The sequence below is a fragment of the Monodelphis domestica genome, chromosome 8 (genome assembly GCF_027887165.1).
Source record: "Monodelphis domestica isolate mMonDom1 chromosome 8, mMonDom1.pri, whole genome shotgun sequence".
Lineage (NCBI taxonomy): Eukaryota > Metazoa > Chordata > Mammalia > Didelphimorphia > Didelphidae > Monodelphis > Monodelphis domestica.
Window position 1 is genome coordinate 83,890,450 of NC_077234.1, and position 20,563 is coordinate 83,911,012.

A 20,563-nucleotide genomic window follows, 5' to 3' on the forward strand; every position below is an offset into this window, starting at 1 on the left:
GTTTTTAAATGAGGTTGTGAAGAATGTATTAGCTTTGATCCAGTTTAAAAACTATTTCCCACTACAAAATGCCCTTCATTTTATAAACATTGGGAAAAAGTCTTTTCTCTGATTGAAAGTACATAAAGATAACTTGTAGCTAAATTTTAATTATTTGCATCTGCTATGCCAGGGTGATTTTTTTCCCCTCATAATGAAATTTTACAAATTTCAGGTTTAATATCCCCTAAAATGTTGTTATAGTAGTCATTTTTAAGAATACATAGTGTTTTTTATTTGAAGCTAAAAACCTCACTAAAGTAATGGAAAAATCACAATTTTAAAATTTTATACAGAATTGTTTTTAGACATTGTTACTTGGTTTACTATTGTAAAGAGAGAAAATCTTGCAGTTCATTTAAAAAAATGGCCATTTATTTGCATCCATGTATTATGTCTAATAAAATAAATCCACTTTAAGCTCATAACTCATTTCTAATCCTATCACTTTTTTTCTTTCCCACCCCATACCCACCAGTGGAAAATGTTATAGTTAGTCAATAAGCATTTATTAAAGTCCTAATCCCATGCCAGGCACCTTGTTAAGAATCAGGTTACCAAAAATTAAAAAAAAAATGTCCCTGCCTCTGAGGAACTCACATTCTAATGGGGAGAGCAATATCTGAATAATTATGGATAGATAGGTATAGAAAGATTAGATGGAAGGTAATCTCTGAGAGAAGGCACTACCAGGGAGGACCCAATCAGGGAAGACCTCTTGCAGAAGGTAGACAAGTGAAGTCTTGAAGGAAATCAGTGAGGCAAAAAGGTGGAAGTGAGAAGAGAACATTGCCAGGTTTGAGGAGCTGCCAATGTTAAGGCATGGAGTCAGGAAAAGGAAAGTGGTATGTGAGCTGCTGCAAGGAGGCTTATGCTAGCTGGATTGTAGAGTTCACAGACAAGAACGAGGTATAATGAGAATAGCCAAGGAAGGTTCATTCTGGTTTGGATGCCAAGCAGAGGACTCTGTATTTGATCCTGAAAGTAATAAGAGGCCACTATATTGTATTGAGTGGGAAGAGGGAGTTATATGAGGAGATGACGTGATCAGACTTAAACATCAAGAAAATCCCTTTGGAAGCTAAGTGGAGAATGAGCTAGAGTGGGAAAATTGAATTAGGGAGCTCAATCAGAAGGCTATTGCAATAGTCTGGGCAAGAGGTCATGAGGACCTATATCAGGGTTATGGCTGTGTGGGTGGGACAGAAGAGATTCTATAAGAGAGGGTTTGTAAAGATAGAAACAATATTTTGCAACAGATTAAATATGTGGGATGAGTACAAGTGAGATGTTGAGCCTAGGTATCAAGAAGGTTGGTAGTACTTTTGACAATAATGGGGAAAATGGGATGAGATAATAGTTATAGGGAAAGATAGTTATTTCTGTTCTGGACATATTGAATTTGAAAGGCCTGAAGGACTTTTAGTTTGAGATATCTAAATGGCAATTGATAATGCAGGACTAGACAATGCTAAATTTATTTGAATTTATATATTCTGAGCCAGCAGTATGGTTCCCAAGATACACTGTGAACATCAAAAAGGCTTTTTCCAAAATGATACATGGTAGATATAACTAGCTCTAAATAAGACTTAGATAGTTCCTGCAAGTGGGGAATCCCTAGAAAGAGTTCTCTTTCCTGGAAATCTACTTCTTTTGTGGTTAGAGGATAGGGGAAATTTGTGTCATATTTCTTAGAGACCAATAATTCAATTTTAGGTCATTGATTGTGAGGAGTTGTAAGCAATCCCACCTAATTACAAAAAGCTCTTGTTTATAGTCTTGAGAGGGTTTTAGAAAGGGTTCACTACACAATTATGTCCAATTCTATTAATGAGACCCTGGAGATAATTTTAACTCTATAGTTGTAAGATTGGTGCCATCCCAAGAGAGAATGTTAAGACAGATAAATGGCTTAGTGGATAGAGATCCAGGCCTAGAGACAGGAGGTCTGGGATTCAAATCTGGCATCAGATACTTCCTAGCTGTATGACCCTAGACAAGTCACTTAACCCCAGTTGCCTAGTCCTTACTGCTTTTCTGCTTTTGAACTCATACTTTGTATTGATTCTAAGAAAAGATAAGGGGTTTAAAAAAAAAAAAAGAGTTCCTGAAGGTGGAGGGTTACACCTGTATCAAAGGCAACCTTTTTTTTTTAAAAAGAGATTTTAATAACTTACTTTTACATTGACTAGATTTCCCCCCTAAAGAACCATTCTTTATAACAAGTCACTTTTTAAAAAAGAAAGAGAGCAAGAGAAAAAAATTCAGTAAAATAGATTAATACATTGAAAAAGTCTGATGTTTTTTGCATTTTTCCATAGCCATGACCCTCCAAGCTCTACAAAGGAGTGAGAGGAAGTATCTTCTCACATCTCTTCTTTAGAGCCAAATTTGTTCTTTATAATTTCACAACATTCAGTTTCAGTTGTTTGGTAGTGGTTCTTTTCATTCATGTTGTTGTAATCTTGTATATTTACCCAGCTCTCCTTATCTCATTTTGTATCAGTTCGTGTGAATCCTTCCATTTTTCTAATTCATTATGATAATCATTTCTTACAGTAGAGCAATATTATATTCAAATTGCTCTCTTCAAAGTTAATAAGCAATCCTTTAATTGTCAAATCTAATGATCTTTTCTCAGTCTTTATTCTTCTTGATACCTCTGACACTTTTGATATGATTGATCACCCTCTTCCTCTTGACACTCTGGGTTTTCATTACTCTCCTCTATCCAAGTTCTCCTTCTACTTGTCTGACCACTTCCTAATCTCTCTTGCTGAATCTTTATCCAGTTCATGCCTGTTAATGCCCCCCAGAACTCTGGCATGGGCTCTCTTCTCTTTTCCCTCTATACTATTTTATTTGATGATCTCCTCAATTCTGATAGATTCAACTATCATCTCTATGTTGACAATTCTCAGACCGTCTTATCTAGCCCCAACCTCTTTCCTGACCTCCATTCTCAAATCTCTACCAGCCTATTGAACATTTTAAGTTGGATGTCCCATAGGCATCTTAAACTTAACATTCTTCCCATCCAACTTACCTTCTCCTCTTCCCCAATACTATCAGGGGTACCATCAACTTCCCAGTCACTTAGGTTCACAACCTCAGGGTCATCCTTGACTCCTTACTCTACTCTCACCTCCAAAATCCAATCTGTTTCTACACCTATTTTACCTTTGTGAGATATCTCATATTTTCCCTCTTCTCTGATACTGTTGCTACCATCATGCAGTGACTGTGAGATTCAGTGATACTATTCCTTCAACAAGACACTGTATCTCCATCTTCTGTATATTTGTGCTGACTCTCCCCCCAAATTGGAACATTTTTCTTCCTCCTCATCTCCTCCTGTTCTCCCTGGCTCCTTTAAGTCCCAGCTAATATTTCACCCTACAGGAAGCTTTTCCTAATTCCTCTTTAAGGAGTACTTTCACTCCGTTGATCATTTCCACATTATCCTGCATACAGTTTGTTTGTGCGTAGTTATTTGCATGTTGTCTTCCTCTTAAGATTGTAGTCTCCTAGAGAACAGGGACTATCTTTTGTCATTCTTTGTATACTCAGAACTTAAAACAGTGCCTGGCAAATAGGTATTTTTAAAATGTTTATTGTCTGTTACTGACTTTGTGCCACAATTTGTTTATCTATTTCTCAATCAGTAGGCACCTATTTTTAATCACACAAAAAAGTGAAAAGGAAGCTTTTCTGTGCTCTCTGTACTTGTCTAAATCCAAAGCTTAATTATGATTATGATAAAAGCCTTTAGTAAATTGGAATTGAAATATAATGCATATAGTAAAATCTACTATTTGGAAATGGCAGCTCTACAGACTAAAATGATAGCTACAATTGAATTTTATAATTCTTCAAAAATCATTTTGATATTTTCATTTTAATAAACTTAAGTATGATTTTTTTTACATCCTACCTATCAGTTTCAGAATTATGATCCTAAAGAAAAATAATATTTGCATGCATTCACACATCCTCCTAGAACACCTACCACAACTCCAAGCACATAGTAGGTGTTCCATAATTACATGTTGGACAAACCACTAAAAAAGCTCAACTTTATTTTGTTGTCCTGTATCATAATTGATGTTCATAATAATGACCTGGAAGCTCCATAAGATCTCCAAACTCTCAAGAAAGATTAAATTATGTATGCATAGTTTTAAGGCTAAGCAAATTTGATTTATTTAAATTATTTGAAAATGAATCATAAAACCTATATATGGTAAGTTATTAGACCAAACATTCAAGTCACCATCTCATCACCTAAATTTTATTAAATAATCCATGCTGCACAAAGTATAAACACAGTATGGAAATTCCAGGTGTCAGAGTTAGCTTTATGGTTCAGTTGAGCAGATCAGACATATGAAGACAGTGGCCTATCCAGAGTTCCAGATGAGTAGAAAGGAAAAGCCTACACATTGAACCACATCAATACAAGTGCCCCCTTAAGGTTGTAGAAGAACTCTTCTTTGACAGTCAAAAGCAACATGCTGATTCCAGATTACAAAATCTCAGCCTCAGAAGGGACCTCAGTAGCCACCTAGTTCAATTCAGACCATGCTAGGGATCCTAAGGAATGGAGATAGAAAGGGAATATATCCCTGGGCAAAAAAGCTTTGATTTGAGGGCCTTTTCTATTTGATACATTTGGTGCTAAGAGACTCACCCTGTGGCTGACCAGCAATAAGAACAATGCCAAAAAAGAACCCTTCCTCCCGTAACCCATATCATGAACAAGAATGCAATAGGCCCCACTCATGAGGAGATTACCTTCTATCAGGAAAGAAAATATCTAGGAAATAGATAAAAAATAAATTCAAAGTAATTTCTTTAGGGTATGAGTAGGGAACTAGTAGCTAGGGATTAAGAAGGGCTTAAAAGGTAAAACATCAGGAGAATTTTGAAGTAAACAACAGATTGAGGAAGGTAGGTATGAATCACAGCAAGTACTCCTATTTAGTGCAGAGAATTATGGGTAATAAATATGGAAAATGATGCTAGAGCCACATTGGGGAAGGAATTGAAATGCTAAGCAGAGGAGTGTCTGTTTGATAGAGGCAATGGGGAGCTATGGTAGCTTCCTAAGAGAGTTCTGACACAGTTATAACTATGCTTTAGAAACATCATTTTGATAGCTAGGTGGATAAAAGCACGAATAGAAGCAACAAAATCATTAACTACCTTTCAGACTTATTACAGTGTTATAGAACCTGAACTACAGTGGTAGTTTTGTTTGGGATGCATGTTAGAGATGATAAATAATATGCCATTCCTAACCCCACATCTCCAGCAAGTTGCCAAATTTAGACATTTCTACATGCACAGAATCTCTTATCTGACCCTTTTTCTCTAGTACATAGTTATTACCCTGAGGCAGAGGGTTCAGGCCCTCATTACTGTAAAGGATAATTTTAGTGTTGTGACCTAAACTATATTAATTATTGGTCGCCATGGGCTATCCCAAAATAAAAAATACCCAAGTCATCTGGAAATTTATGGTGATTTAATTAATATAGTGGAAAGAAATTAAGAAGAAGGGAGAAGGAAAAGTTTTAGGATTTCTTCCGCCTGGCTTGTGCCAGGGGGGAAGATTAGAGACTCTAGGAAGATGAAGTTTTGGAGAGTAAAGGAGGAAGGAATCAGCCTGAACTCCAAGAGGGCTCAGCCAAGATGCCTGAACCTGAATTAGCTCAAGGGCAAACTCGCCGCCAAAATCTAGACAATTAGATGCCACCACGCCAAGATGTCAGAATGCTTAGCATGCTGCCAGCCAGAGCCACATCTTCAGGGGAAAAGGGACAGACCAGTGGAAGCCCCATGGGGAAAAAAAAAAACCTAGAAGATTCTACCTCCTTTTCTGCATCTCCTCTGCACCAATCTTAGCCTAAGCTTGACTTAGGACAGTCCAGGGGTCGGTCAGCTGTGTCTGATTTGTCAATTTCTCTATCAAAGGCCATACTCCTAAACACTCAATCTTCAAGCATGGTTACAGACATTCCCCATTTTGTTAGACAAAGTAGGGTAGAATAATGCAAAAGTTCCTAAGACATCCCTGATTTTGTTAGGTTAAGCATCTTCATTGTTACAAATCAGGAGATAGCTAAATCCAATCTTCACATTACTTCTCACCTAGACTATTACTTCAACGTTCCTTTATTCCAGTCCATCTTCTGCATTGTGGCTAAAGTCATTTCCCTAAAGTTCTCAACCAACTGTCACTCCTTGGAGTGACACTTGGAGCTCAAGAAGCTCCAAGAGGGATTCTTCTTGCTTTTCGCAATCAAATATAAATTCCCAGCTTGGCTTTTAAAAACCTATTACTATGATAAACAATTTTTGGCATATGGTTGTGATTGAATACTACTGTTGTGATGATTAAAATAGTGGAAGACTTAAACTGTGGTAGATAAGAGTGGATGGTTTAAATTGTGACCACAGAAATTATGGTTCAAGATAGTGTCTTGTTTTAAATCAAATATAAGGTGGTAGCCAGGGGAAAATTCCCAATTATTAAAATATACCCAAGTCAGCTGGGTTTTATAAAGATTTTAATTAATACAAATGAGGAATTAATGAAAGAGAGAGAGAGTAAGAAAGGAATAAGTATGAAGGGCCTTAGCCAACATGGCCTAGACCTGAGTCTTAAGAGAGAGATCAGTCAGTCTTTAATCACTCACCACAAGATCTGTCCCAAGCAAGGATTTTAGTGTTCAGAGACACTGGTTTCAGCCAGCCATCCATCTCCAGAGAGAGATTCTTCTGACAGTCCTGAGACTCAATTTTTCCTCTCCTTATAAAGGGAATTTTCTCCTATGTCACCTCCCCCAAATTTTCACATCTACCAATCACAGTAGACATTTTTCAAAGGACAGACCATTCTTAGTTCACACTTAAGAAGGCTTTGAATTTTTTATTAAGTTCACACCAGAAAACTTCTGAGTAAGTTTCTCACCTCTTTTCTCCTTGTAAATTCACAAGTTGCCTGACCTTTATAGGTCCTTAGCACCCTTTTGTATTAGATCTAAAAATAGGCACAGCTTAAGAACTTTTGTCTTACTATAAGTATGGGTTTAAGTATCTTTCATTGTTCAGCAAGGAGTTTCTTCCCCTAAAGCAGGCTTAAGTAGGGGTGGAGTAGAGGTCTTCACATTCCTGATCTAAGTTCCTTCATTGTTTAAAATGGGGAATGGTCTTAACCCAACCTTATGAAGTAGGGTCTGAGAATTTTTAAGGTTCACACTGTACTATATGAAATGATGAGGGGAACGGTTTCAGAAAAACCTGGGAAGACATAGGAATTGATTGCGATATAAAGTGAGCAGAACCAGGAGATCATTATACATAGTAACAGCAATATTATAACAGTGATCAGCTGTGAAAGACTTGTCACTACTCTAATCCAGAAGATGACTTCAGAGATATAAATTATGAACTCAGTGCAAATTGAAATATGATATTTCACTTTATTTTTCTTGCTTCTTTGCAATGTGACTAATATGAAAATATGTTTTACATGATTTCATATGTATAAATTTTTATCATATTGCTTTCTTTTTTCAATGAATAGGGAGAAGTAAAAGGGAAGACAGAATTTAGAACTCAAAATTTTTAATAAAAGAATGCTTAAAATAAATAATATATTTTAAACAATTAAAAAAGCCTCTCACCACCTGCCTCCAACCTTATTACATATCATTCCTCTTCCTGTCCTCTGTGGTCCAGGTAGACTGGCATTTCTTGTTATATACGACAGCTCTATCTCCATGCCTTTGTACTGTATACAAGCCCCATGCCCAGCATGCACTCCCTCATACCTTCCCTATTCTGTTATTTACTTGAAAAAATTCTGTTGATATTTTCCCTTTTATATGAAGCCTTTCTTAATCCCTAGCTACTAAGTCCCTACTCCCACCCTGAGGGAATTTCTTTGTTTATTTTTTATCTATATACTTATAGTTGGATATAGACACATCTGTATGCTTATAGATGTACATACTTAGATGACAGAATGTAAGCTCCTTGAGGGAGAGGCTTGTTTCCTTCTTGTTTCTGTAGGTGCTTCACCATGATATGGATTAAATGAGGTAGGGTTCTTTTTTTGGTATTGCCCTTATTCCTTATAGTACTAAATGTATCAAAAAGAAGGACACCTCAAGTCTAAGAGCTTCACAGAATTCTTAAGCTTTCCTTTTCTTGGACATTCAGAAATGTCAAAACAGCTCTGTTGCTTGTGAAATTTTCTGATATTTTACAGATGAAGAAACTAGGGCCCTGAAAAGTTAAGTGATTTAATTCAATGTGATATAGCTATTAAGTAACAAGAACAGAATTCAAATTGAGATCTCTCCATTGTACCATGCTACAACAATTCCTAGAATATCGTAATGATGTTAGTAACAAACGCACAATGTTTCCTTCTTTTTTTTCCCTTCAACAGGCTGTCAGCGATCCATAGGCTTGTCCAATGGAAAAGCCAAGGTGTGCAGTTACAGTGGATGGTATTACTGCAGTAGCTGTCATGTGGATGACCATTTTCTAATCCCAGCACGGATAGTTCACAACTGGGATATTGCAAAATATAAGGTAGTTGCTAAAATTGAAATTTTTTTGTAACAAATTGGATATTTGTACAGTATAAGATGGATACTAATAACAGAAATTTTAAGTAAGCTCAATTCAAAATTCATACTAAATCAGCATAAATTTTTCTACTGCTTTCTAAGAGTCTTTCCCATCTTAACTTCCTATAGCCAAATGTCTGACAGGTTGACGTTTTATATATTTAATTTGCTCTCAAAAATTATATCTGTAATTTATTATTTTCATTCATAAAGTCTTACCAAGTGTCAAAAGAGAATTCTGGTAGAGATAGTTCTCTTTTTTTTATTAGATGTTAGCAACTTCAACTTCACAGAACTAGAAAGGATAAAAATGAAATGATACCATATGTGTGAATATGCCAGTGATCTTTGAAAGAAAGCCCCTGTATAAATCCAAGGTATTTTTATATCTTAAAAGAGACTCTTTTTGAAATCCAACTGGTCAAATCATTTAGATTCTTATAAACCTTGATCACGGTGACCATCAGTGGGTATTATGCCAGGATGGAGGGGGTGGGGGAATAAGGAGATATGCAAGTTGGAATTTGAGCAGAAATTGAATCTCTTGTTTAAGTATCAGTATAAACACCTATAACTGATAAGAGGCTTCAGTACAAAGTATTTTCTCTTGAACTTTCTCTTTTCCGTTTAGCCTAAAAGAATCCCACGGTAGGCCTGCCCATATATTTTCATCTCTCAATTTCACAGGTTTGAGAATTTCCTTATTTTCTTGGCAAGTTAACCACATAAGGCAAGTCTGAGGGAAAGAGATGGAAGTCTACATTCAGATGTGAAACACTATCCAGGACTTGGATAGCACCTAGATATTTCAAATGGTATTTTTATATTTGTGTGACAAAAGAGGTGCTGACTAATGTTAACCAATTGATGTTGGATCACTTTGTATATTATTCCTCAAAACTCAGAGTTCTATAGAACAGCCATCCAAGATACCGTGTTGAGGGCAGCTAGATGGTTCAGTGGACAGACTGCTGGATCTAAAGTCCAGAAGACATGAGTTCAAATATGGCCTTAATAACTCACTAGCTGTGTGACTTTGGGCAAGTCATTTAACTTTTATTTGCCTAGAAGTCAGCTCAGTGGTCTGGTGAATAGAGCACTAGTCCTGGAGTCAGGAAGAACTGAGCTCAAATCCATCCTCAGACATTTAGTGACTATGTGACCCTGGACAAGTCACTTAACTTCTATTTGCCTTAACTAGAAAAGGAAATGGTAAACCACTCCTATCTTTACCAAGAAAACCCCATGGACACCATGGCCCACTGGATCAGGAAGAGTTGGGCACAACTGAACAACAGTACATGTTTGAATCTATAAAGGCAAGGACATAAAGGGTAGGGGCATAGGAGGCTCCAAGAGCCACTCTAGAGCCCTCACTCAGTTCAGCAACACTTTAAAAATGCCCTCTAAGTTGCTGACCTGAGTTTTGGGAATAGCAAGATGAAAAATAATATAGACTCTCTACTCAATAATCTTATAGCTTGTTAGACAAATGTGTATAAAATAAAATAGCAGGATAGGAACATCCAAGATGTAGGGATAGAACCTGGGATAGCTAAAAGAGGGAGGAGACAGAGTTCTATGCATCCAATAGCTAGGACCATGTTGGTGACCCTATGTCATGCTTGCTATGTGTGCTGGAGGGGACTGCTCACTTTCCCTTCTCCACTTGTGCCTGAAAACATTTCTCCCATCACCCACCCTAGCAGCCCAATGGGAGCACTTGCAGTGTGAGGATTGCAGTTTGCACACTTGGTCTCTAAAAGGTTTGCCATCACTGACCTAGGGCTTTGGCTGGAGTAGCCAAGAGCTGTAAACACCCAGTAGTCACTTAGGGTATCACTGCTTTTATAGCAGTTTCATAACTAATATCCATAATTAATGATGATCTGCAGGCATCAAGAAAACATAAAAGGATGTTCAACCTATTCTACTTAAGAAGACAAAAATTATATCATGTATTTTAGTAAGATTTCCATTCCAAATGCTAAAATTTGTAAAGTTTTTATATTTAAGAGAGTTTTAGATATATACAAAATTTACTTGGTTCATACCCTATTTATTCCAGCTGAGACTTTTCATTGTAATAATTCAGACTTATATTAAGGTAAAAAAATCAGTAATCAATACTTATAAAAGTCATTTTTTGCTAGTCACATTTAAAAAATCACATAAGGAATTGCATCTCCCCCAGTGCCCAGAAAGACTCATGAAATTCAGAGCAGTATATTGAATAGTACTCCATGTTATTTGGAAACTCTCAGAATTTTGAAATCCAAGAGCCTATTTGGTTCCAGAATGCTGTAGTTCAAACATAGCACTTTTCCTTCATGGCAGCAAGCATTTTTAAGTACCTACATCCCAGGACTGTGTTAAATTAAAATCAAAAGTACTGTTTTAAATGCTATCTTCTATATTCTCTTTACCTTATTATGAGGGAAAAACTTCTCTGGGGAATATATATGAATATATAGATGTATAGTTCTCTATCTACATGCATGTACATATGTGATATATAAAGTTTAAGCATGTATGTATACAAATTCTATATAAAATTTGGCTGTAGTATAAATTTAAATTATATCCCCCCAAGCAAAATGTTTGAAAAAAGGAACCTATTTATTGTTACCTTATTCTACTTTTCATATGTGTAGTTTTGAATCTCCACCAGTTTTGAAGAGAAAATACAGGATAATTTTTCTCCCACTCTTTTCCTTTTGCTTGTCAGCAGCAATAGCAAGCAGTTAGAAGGCTTGGGTAGAGCAAATGAAGTTAATGGTTCCATTTGCATAAAGTTAAAGGTAAAGTACTAAAGTAAAAAATCTGGCTCAGCCTTCAGAGTAATTATGCTTAGATTTTTCTGCTTTATTAGGCAGAAAGATCATTTTTGCTCACATATGATGACCTAACTAGAAGGGCTGCTTCCTGAATAAGTCCATCAGTCATGGTATCTTATACCAGGATTTTAGATTTAAAACAAACTGATTTTAGAATTGAAGAGAGCCAGGAGGCAGAAATAGGAGTAGATTGCATTTGGATTGTTTTGTAATGCTTTTCCTGAGGCTGCCCACTACAAAAACCTGTCTCACTATTAAGACAAGACTAGCAAGGATGGAAGCATGGAAGAAACAGTGGCTTAGCTCTCTCCCACAATTACTCCAATGAAGATCAAGGAGGAACACCAGACCAAGTAGTGGTCCAGAAATCCAAGGAAAAACCACAGTGAGTCATTTTTCCAGCCCATGCCAGCATAGGAAGATAGCCAGAGGCTTGTGGAAACAGCCAGAGGACTGTGAACACTGGGAAGGTAGTATGATCAGGAATGCCACACAGAGCCTTCTAGTAAGGGGACTGGAGTAGGGCCAGTGGAGCTATGAACCAGGACAAGGATCAGTGTTATGTATCTGGCATGGATGGAGTCTGAGGCTGTGGACTGAAAAGATTGTGAATAGGAGGCAGCTAACAACTTTGTCCTATGACACCACCTCCATCCTCCAGCTGGGTCAGATTCTGGCACAGACTCAGGAAACAGTCAGGAATCAAGGGAGGATCAGACCTGAAGTTGTATGCTATGAAGGAAGCAAAATAAAAATTAAAAAAGGAAGGAGGAGCAAAAGAAAAGAAGTAAAAAAGAAAAAATAAGGAAAGAGGCAGCTGTGTGATTATTACTTAGGATTGGGGTTGTAGATTCAGTCATTCAGGACTTCAAGAAGCATTTATTAAACCTCGAGCATTGTGCTAAATTATGGAGAAAACAAAGAAAGGCAAAGACCAAAAACAAAAAAAAAGGAAAAATAAACAGTCAGTGCCTGCAAGGAGTTCATAGTTTACTGGGGTATACGACAAGGCAAACAGTTGTGCAAAAACAAGATATAAAAAGGGTAAATTGGAAATAATCTCAGAGGGAAGGCACTAAAATTAATGAGGGCTGGAAAAGGATTCTTCAGTCTAAAGACCTAGACTAGGGCCTGCAGCTAAGTAACCAGGACAGAGACAATTTCTCTGAAATTACAGAACCTTCTAGCTGCCTGATAAGGTCTGGAACTAGCAGCAGTCTACCAGTAAAGTTCCAACCAGGAATAAGCCTACAGTTTTGTCACCCAGACTTGGAGACTTGCAAAACCTATATCAGGAAGGTAGAGATCAGGCTTTGCCCCAGAACAAATTACTTAGGATGTGTTAAAGTTTGCAGTTCCCTTGCCTCAGCCACCCATAAGATCCTTAAAGAACACAACACTAAATATTGAGAGAAAGAAACAGCAGGACCCCAAAGAATATAGATCAGGACCAAACAAGTCTCTGAAATTTCTTTCAGAAGTAATCAGAGCCTGCCCTAACCCAAAGTTCCAGTATGGGAAATAAAAGCTGGGAGAATGAATAATTAATCAAACAAACAACAAAAAAAAGACACTCATACTAAAAAACTGCTGTGGAGCTAGGGATGTCCAATACATAAACCCAGATGAGAATAACTCCACAACATCAACAGCAACAAAAATTATACAGTTTGACCACAAGATCAAGTAGAATTCCTAAAAGAAATAAAGTGTATTTTAAAATATCATGTTATCAATGTTTTGAGCTTTCTTGAGGAAAGACTTGGAAAAAAAATGAAGGCACTATAAAAATGACTTGGAAAGAGATTGAATAGCAAAATACAAAAGTAATAAAACTTCATCAAGTAACAGACTTATTCAAAATTAGAATGGATCAAACAGAAGCTAGTGACACCATGAGAGAACAAGCAATGTTAAAACAAAGTGAAAAGTCTTTGAAAAATAGAAAAGATTTTAAAGTACCTCTCCTTTTTTGATGTTCAATCTGACCTGGAAAATAGGACAGAAAGAAAAAAATCGTAAGAACTATTAGGCCACTTGAAAGTCTTGAACAAAAAGATATGTTTCAAGAAATAATAAAGGAAAACTGACCACATCTATTAGAACCAGAAGACAAAAAAATTTACTCTTCATTTACTCATAGCATATACCTCTAAATAAATACTTTAGTCAAAAATTTAGTTCTTCCAGGTATAAAGGTTAAATTGAATGGTTGGATACAGTTTATTTACCAAAATAGAGGGGAAACAATAAAGTAGAGAAATGTGAAAGAAGTTGGAGAAAATACCTATACTAGTCCTCAGCCAGGAGGGCAGGCAGTGAGTAATCATGTGGCCTCCTCCAAGATAGAAGCTAGTCTCTTGGGAAACTAGGAAGGGAGTCAGCTTTTTCATTCACCCAACCAAGCAGTCCAGGAGTCAGAGTCTAAGTTGAAGTCAGGATCCACACTGCAGTCTCCAATGAGGTTCCTCGAAGACTATCTCCAGGAAACATTCTCCACAAGACTCAACTTCATCAGACTGCCAGCCAAAGGATTTTTGTGGCTTTTATGGTGCTTTCCTATCCCTACCCCTCTTCACAGAGGCCAATCACAATTTCCAAAATTGTTACACCTCTCATCTTCTGAAGGTAGCAACTCTCCTCCTAGGAGTCACACTTTTGGAACCACACATTTCTATTTTGTTTTTCTTTTTTCCCTCTTTTTTAATTACCTTTTGATGATTCTCTTGAGTTCTGTGCTTGGACATCAAATTTTCTGTTCAGGTCTGGTCTTTACAAATGCTTGGAATTCTTCTATTTTGTTAAATGACCATACTTTCCCCTGTAAGAATATAGTCAGTTTTGCTGGGTAGTTGATTCTTGGTTGTAGACCTAGTTCCCTTGCTTTCCAAAATATCATATTCCATGCCTTTCAGTTTTTCAGTGTGGATGCAGCCAGATCGTATCTGAATGACTTCTTCTTGGCAGCTTGTAATATCTTTTCTTTGATCTGATAGTTCTTAGAATTTGGCTATAACTTTCCTAGGTATTGTCATTTGGGGATTAAGTACAGGAGGTGATCTGTGGATTCTTTCAATCTCCACTTTCCCCTCTTGTTCTAAGATATCAGGGCAGTTTTCTTGGATAATTTCCTGTAGTCTGATGTCCAGGATTTTTCTTTTGTCATGGTCTTCTGGTAGACCAATGATTCTTAATTTGTCTCTCTTTGAACGATTTTCTAAATCCTCTGTTTTGTGAATGAGATGCTTCATATTTTCCTTAATTTTTTCATTCTTTTGGTTTTGTTTTATAGTGTCCTGCTGCCTTGTGAGGTCACTTGATTCTAGTTGTTGTATTCTGATTCTTAAAGACTGGATTTCATCCCTGGATTTTTGGTCATCCTTTTCATTCTGGTCTGATTTTCTTTGGAGGTCATCTTTCATCCTCTTTACCTCATCTTTCATCTCCTTTTTCTCCTTTTTCATCTTCTTCACCTCATCTTTCATTTCCTTTGCCTCATTTTCCAGCTGGTTGATGTTGGCTTTCAAGACACTATTTTCTGCTTCCAGATGATTTATCTTAGTTTTTAAGTTCTTTTCCCAATTGTCTTCAGCCTCTCTTAATTATGTTTTGAATTGCATTTTGAGTTATTCCAAAGCCTGTATCCAATTTGCTGGGATTTCTGATTTTTCCTTTGCTGATCCCTCCCCCTCTGTTTTGTTTGCTCTTTGCTCGTTACCTGTACAGAAGCTGTCTATTGTAATTTCTTTCTTCTTTTTCTGTTGTTTGTTCGTGTTTACCCCTTCTTTGCTCCCTGTATTCGTCTGTGCTCTTGTTCCTCTCATTTTTTTTTTTGTTTTGGGGCTGTCAGTTTCCCCTCTTGGAGCTTTGTCAGATCTCTTGGTACAGTCTCTGGGGGAGGAATGTTGGCTTCCCTGTCCTCTGGAGGCTTTTGATCGGATTAAGTTCACCTGGGTTGGGCTGTATGTGCTCTGAGGCCGAAGACTCCTGGAAGGCTGGAGCCACCCAGGCTCTCTCCCGTTCTCTCCAGCTGCTTTTCTACTGCCTGCATTCTACTCTCTGAGTCTGGCACAGCACTGTCCTCAAGGTACACCAATGCCTTTGCCCGCCCAGAGATTCCTGTCCTTGCAGGAGGCCCTGCACTCTAGGGGGAGAGGGGTCCTGGCCTCCCTGAGCTCTGAGGACTCCTGATGGGATTAGGTTCAACTGGGTTGGTCTGGATGTGCCTCGAGGCAAAAACCTCCGGTGATACTGGAGCCAGATGGAAGGACCCAGCCATGGGGCTGCAGGCTCTTCGGTCTCTCTCTGGCTGCTTCCCTGCCTCCTGTGTTGGATGTTCTGAGCCTGGCCCAGTTCATTTTGTTCATTGCCTGTATAGAAGTTGTCGATTGTAATTTCTTTTTTCTTTTTCTGTTGTTTGCTCATATTTACCCCTTCTTTACTCCTTGCAGTTGCCTGAGCTCTTGTTCCTCTCCTTTTTTTGTGGTTTTGAAATTTTCTTTCTGCCTTCTCCCTTGGAGTTTTGTCAGTAAATCTCTCAGTGTAGTCTGTGCCAGAGGGGTATTGGAGCTTGAGCTTCCCTGCCCTCTGAAGTCTTTGATGGGATTAAATCTGGCTGGGTTGCTGGATGTGCCCTGAGACCAAAACCTCAGGAAGGGGGGTGGAATATGGAGTGTTCTTGCTGCTGCAACTGCTGCCCACTCTGCACTCTCTGATTCTTCTCTATCTGTTTCCCCACTGCCTATGTTGGATGCTTTGTGCCTGGCACAGCTATGCCTGCAAGGTACCTTCAGACCAGTGCCTTTGCCCACCCAGATCTTCCTATAGGAACTGCCAGCAGTTCCTATATAATGAACCTGTTGGTGTTGACCTGAGAAGGAGAATGGAGGCTAGAGGTTTATGGATGAATAGATCATGCTGATAGAGGGAGAGACACAGGAATAAAGACTCAGAGACAACAAGTTAAAATACTTAGGGAGTCACGAGCTCCATTATTACCTCTCTAGAAGAAGATATCAAGTGGAGAAATTATAAGTATGAGAAAAAAGAGAACATGTGGGGAGCCAAGAACTCTGGGATACCCTCCATGGACCAGATGGCCATGGAAAATATGTGGGGAAACTGCGTTGCGTAAATCAATCAGACAGGAGGAGCAATATAGGCAAGACCAAGATCAAGAATGTAAGAGTCAAAAGGGACAGCAAGGGCAAGAGAGGCAAGGCAAGAGATGTAAGAGAGAGGCTCGCACATGTTCCTCAACTTTTATTGGAGATTTTAGGAATGTGAAGTGGGAAGTGATTAATGAATAAGTTTTATGACATAGGTTTTAACATTGATTGGTTTGATAATCACGAAATCAAAGAGGAGGAGATTAATTCAACATGCGCTTTGGAAAGGAATGTGATCTGACAAAGTGGGAGCTAGGACACTGTGGCCGGCAACACCCCGCCCAGGAATTCACCTGTCCTTTGCGCTTGTCCTTTGGACTGTCGTTTACCATACAATAATTATTAAGTGATCTGACCATGAGTTTGGTAAGTGAATATATAGGATACGATATCAATACGTCAATCATACTTCCAAGATGCTAACATGCTTGGTATGCTACAGTTCCAGTTGCCACTGGAGGCTTAGGGCTCTAGGTGGGGGAGGGATCCCAGAACCTTCCTTCTTCTTTATTCTTAAACCAGAGTGTCCTCGTTGAGTCCAGCAGGAGGGTTCCTTGGCTCTGTCTTGTTGTTAGGTTTGATTTTCATTCCACTAAGAGCATTAAGTTTGTAATCAGTAAGGAAGGGTTTTCAGAGGTCTGAAAATTTGCTGCCTCTATGCCGCCATCTTGACTCCGCCTCTGATTACTAACATTTTAAAGGAAGAGTAAAGGTTAAAATTAAAGGCTGTACTAAATGTATAAAAATGTGGTTGCCAAATTGTATTACTCAAGTCAGGATGACTTTTTATGGTAGTTTATACTTTAGAAAAGGAGAAAGAGTGAAAGTAAGGAAATGAGAGTAGATAATTATTCCTGCTGTTCGGAACCAGGCAGGGCTTCAAAGACCCCAGGAAAGAGGGCCCAGAAGTAAATTAAACAAGGGTTCTAGCCACAAGGCCTCTTTCAAGTTGGAGGACCTCTCTGGAGGCTAGTACCTCCAGAAAAGCCAGGAAAAGGAGTCAGCCTTTTTCACTCACCCACATGGTAGTTCCAAGGGAGAGACTCCAGAACAGTATCACCAAATTTCAGTCTCAGATCCACGAAACACATCCTTCATCTGCCTCCAAATGGAAATCCAATTCCAACTCAAACTCTGACCTCTGAAGAACTGACTTCACAAGAAGTTGTCACTGCTTTTAAAGATGCTACTTTGTGTCACTTCCTGTGCATTCCTTCCACTTTATGTGGCCCGATTGTAGCTTTAACTTTGCTTAGGACTGCCCAGGGAGCAGTCAGTGGGTTTTTGATTTGTCACTCACTATAACATACATGGGTCACCTCCCCATACCTAAGGATAAGTGGGGTGTATGTACTTCTGGTGATTAAATCAAAAAGTGGGTGAGGGGAGAGTTAATCCCTTCTTCACAGAAGGAAAGCTTGGAATAAGATATTGCTAAAAACAAAGCTATAGGTGGACATCTAAGAATAGCTTACTCATTAGAACTGAATATAATCTTTCAGAGGGGAAATGGATCTTTAAAGAAATATGAGACTTGTAGGATGCCTAATTAAAAAATTAGAACTAAATACAAATTTTGGAATGAAAATATACAAATCAAGAGAAATATAAGAAGGTTAATACAATACATGTGAACATTTGAAAAAAGTGCAAGAATGTAGGTTTATATTTCAATGAGAGCCAAGAAATATATTGTCAAAACTTTAATGTCATCAAGCATAGAGGGACACAAAATAAAGAACCTGAATATAATTTTATTATGTTTTGATGATCTTAAAGGAATAAAGTGAAAAGGAGGGGAAAGGAATACAATAGAGAAGAAAAAGGGAGAGAAGCAAAGAAATTTGTCTCACATAATTTAGGTTTAAAAGTAGACTATAAACAAGGAAAGAGAAGTTTGGACATCATTTGAACCTCACTTTCATCTCATCAAAGGATAGTAAAATACATATATTCACATAGAAATATTTCAGAGTAGAAATACACTTACCAGGAAGGGAAGAGGGAAACAGGAAAGAAGAAAATCAGGAGAAAGAGTAAGGGGAAACTCAGGGAAGGACTTTTCAAAGACAAAACAAACTCCAGGTGGATCATGAAAGGAGTTTAAATTGAATAAAGAAAGGGTAGGCTCTTGTTTGGTATCTGAGTAAAGGGAAATGAAAAGCAGGGAAAAGAAGGTAGACTATAAATCACTGGTACTCTGCACACTCCTAATTTGTCACCCCCTTCTTTTTAAAAAGGAAAGAGGTAGGCAAAAAGTTTATATAAATAGAGTGTTGGGAAGAACATACAATTAATTATAATAACTATGAACATGAATAAGATAAACTCACTCATAAAACAGAAGAGGATAGCAGAACAGTTTACAAAGCATTATCTAACATGTATCTCAATAAACAAACTTGATTTGTGAAGATTCATAGAGACTTTTTAAAAGGTTCGAGGGTAGGAGTTTGGGCTGAAACTAAATTCGTTATGTTTCAGCCAAACTGAAAAAAAAAATAGGGATAACAATCATGAGCTCATAAAAGGTAAAGCAAAAAAAAATTGATTAAAAGAGATGAACAAGGAGACTAGAATATCCTTAAAGGTACTATAGATAATGAATTAATATAAGTACTTAACTTAGATGCACCAAATGACATAGCATCTAAATTCTTTAAAGAAGAAGATATATTATTAGACATAAAAGGTCACATTGTAAATAAATTAGAAAAGCAATGAAGACATTACCTTTTAGATCCATGAGATGGGTAAGAGTTTATAACCAATATAGGGATAGAGACTATTTCAAAATATAAAATAAATGTTTTGATTACATGGAATTTAGAGTTATCCACAAACAAAAGCAATGCAGTTAACATTAAAAGGAATATAGTTGGCTGAGGAAAATATTTGTACAACAAATTTCTCTGATAAAGGTCTAATTTCTAAAATATACAAAAAACATTCAGATTTATAAGAATGAGTCATTCTTTTATCACTAATTATCAGAGCATGTAAAGAAAGCTTTTAAAGCTGTTGTCCACCAAATGAAAAAATACTCTGAAACACTAATAGAGAAATGCAAAATAAAGCTACTCTAAGGTTTTAGCTCATACCCTTCAGACTGGCAAAGCAGAAAGAAAAGGAAAATGCCATGTTTGAGGGGCTGTGGGAAAACAGTCACATTAATGCATTATTGATAGAGCTATGAATTGGTCCAAATATTCTAGAAAGCAATTTGGAACTCTGCCCCCAAAAGTTGTTAAACTCTTTATACCTTTTAACTTATTGGTATCAATTTTAGGGTTATAGTCCTAAGAGTATTTTTTTTAATCAAAGAAAGAGAAAAAGTACTATACATTAAAAAAATGTATTGCTGCTCTTTTTGTAGTAGCAACAATAAGAAACTAAGAGTATCCCCATCAATAGAAGAACAGAGGAACGAACACATGAGCACATGAAGATTATGGAAAACTATTGAGACATTTTGAAATGGAGAATTTCAGAGAAACTTGGTAAAGCTTCTAAGAAATGATAGAGACTGAAATGAGCAGAACAAAAAAAAAAAACACTTTATTCCATAAGTACAGCATTATAAATTTCAAAAGCCTTAAGAACTTTTACCAACATAATACTCAATCATGATTCAAGAGGACCAATGATGAATCATGCAATTCATCTTATAAGAGGTGATTAGACTCAATGAAGAATGAGACATATTTTTGGACAAGGCCACAGTGTATAATTTATTCTGCTTGACTATGTATATTTGATTTAAGTGCTTTATTATTCTCTTTTTCAATTTGGAGAGAGGGAAGATCAGAGGAAGAGAAAATAAATGCCTTTTAGTTGAAAAAATAAAAGGAAAAACTTGTCTCATCACCAA

At 37.3% G+C, this 20,563-nt stretch overlaps 1 protein-coding gene across 1 annotated transcript in view; it reads left to right on the forward strand.

Annotated features, from left to right (window-relative positions):
* The window catches only part of PLEKHM3 (pleckstrin homology domain containing M3), a 248,881-nt gene that overhangs the window by 77,825 nt on the left and 150,493 nt on the right, over window positions 1-20,563 (forward strand). The window contains exon 4 of the mRNA XM_001365586.4: window positions 8,504-8,649. Within this exon, the coding sequence (XP_001365623.2) occupies window positions 8,504-8,649 (146 nt within the window). The remainder of the gene's footprint in view (window positions 1-8,503; window positions 8,650-20,563) is intronic.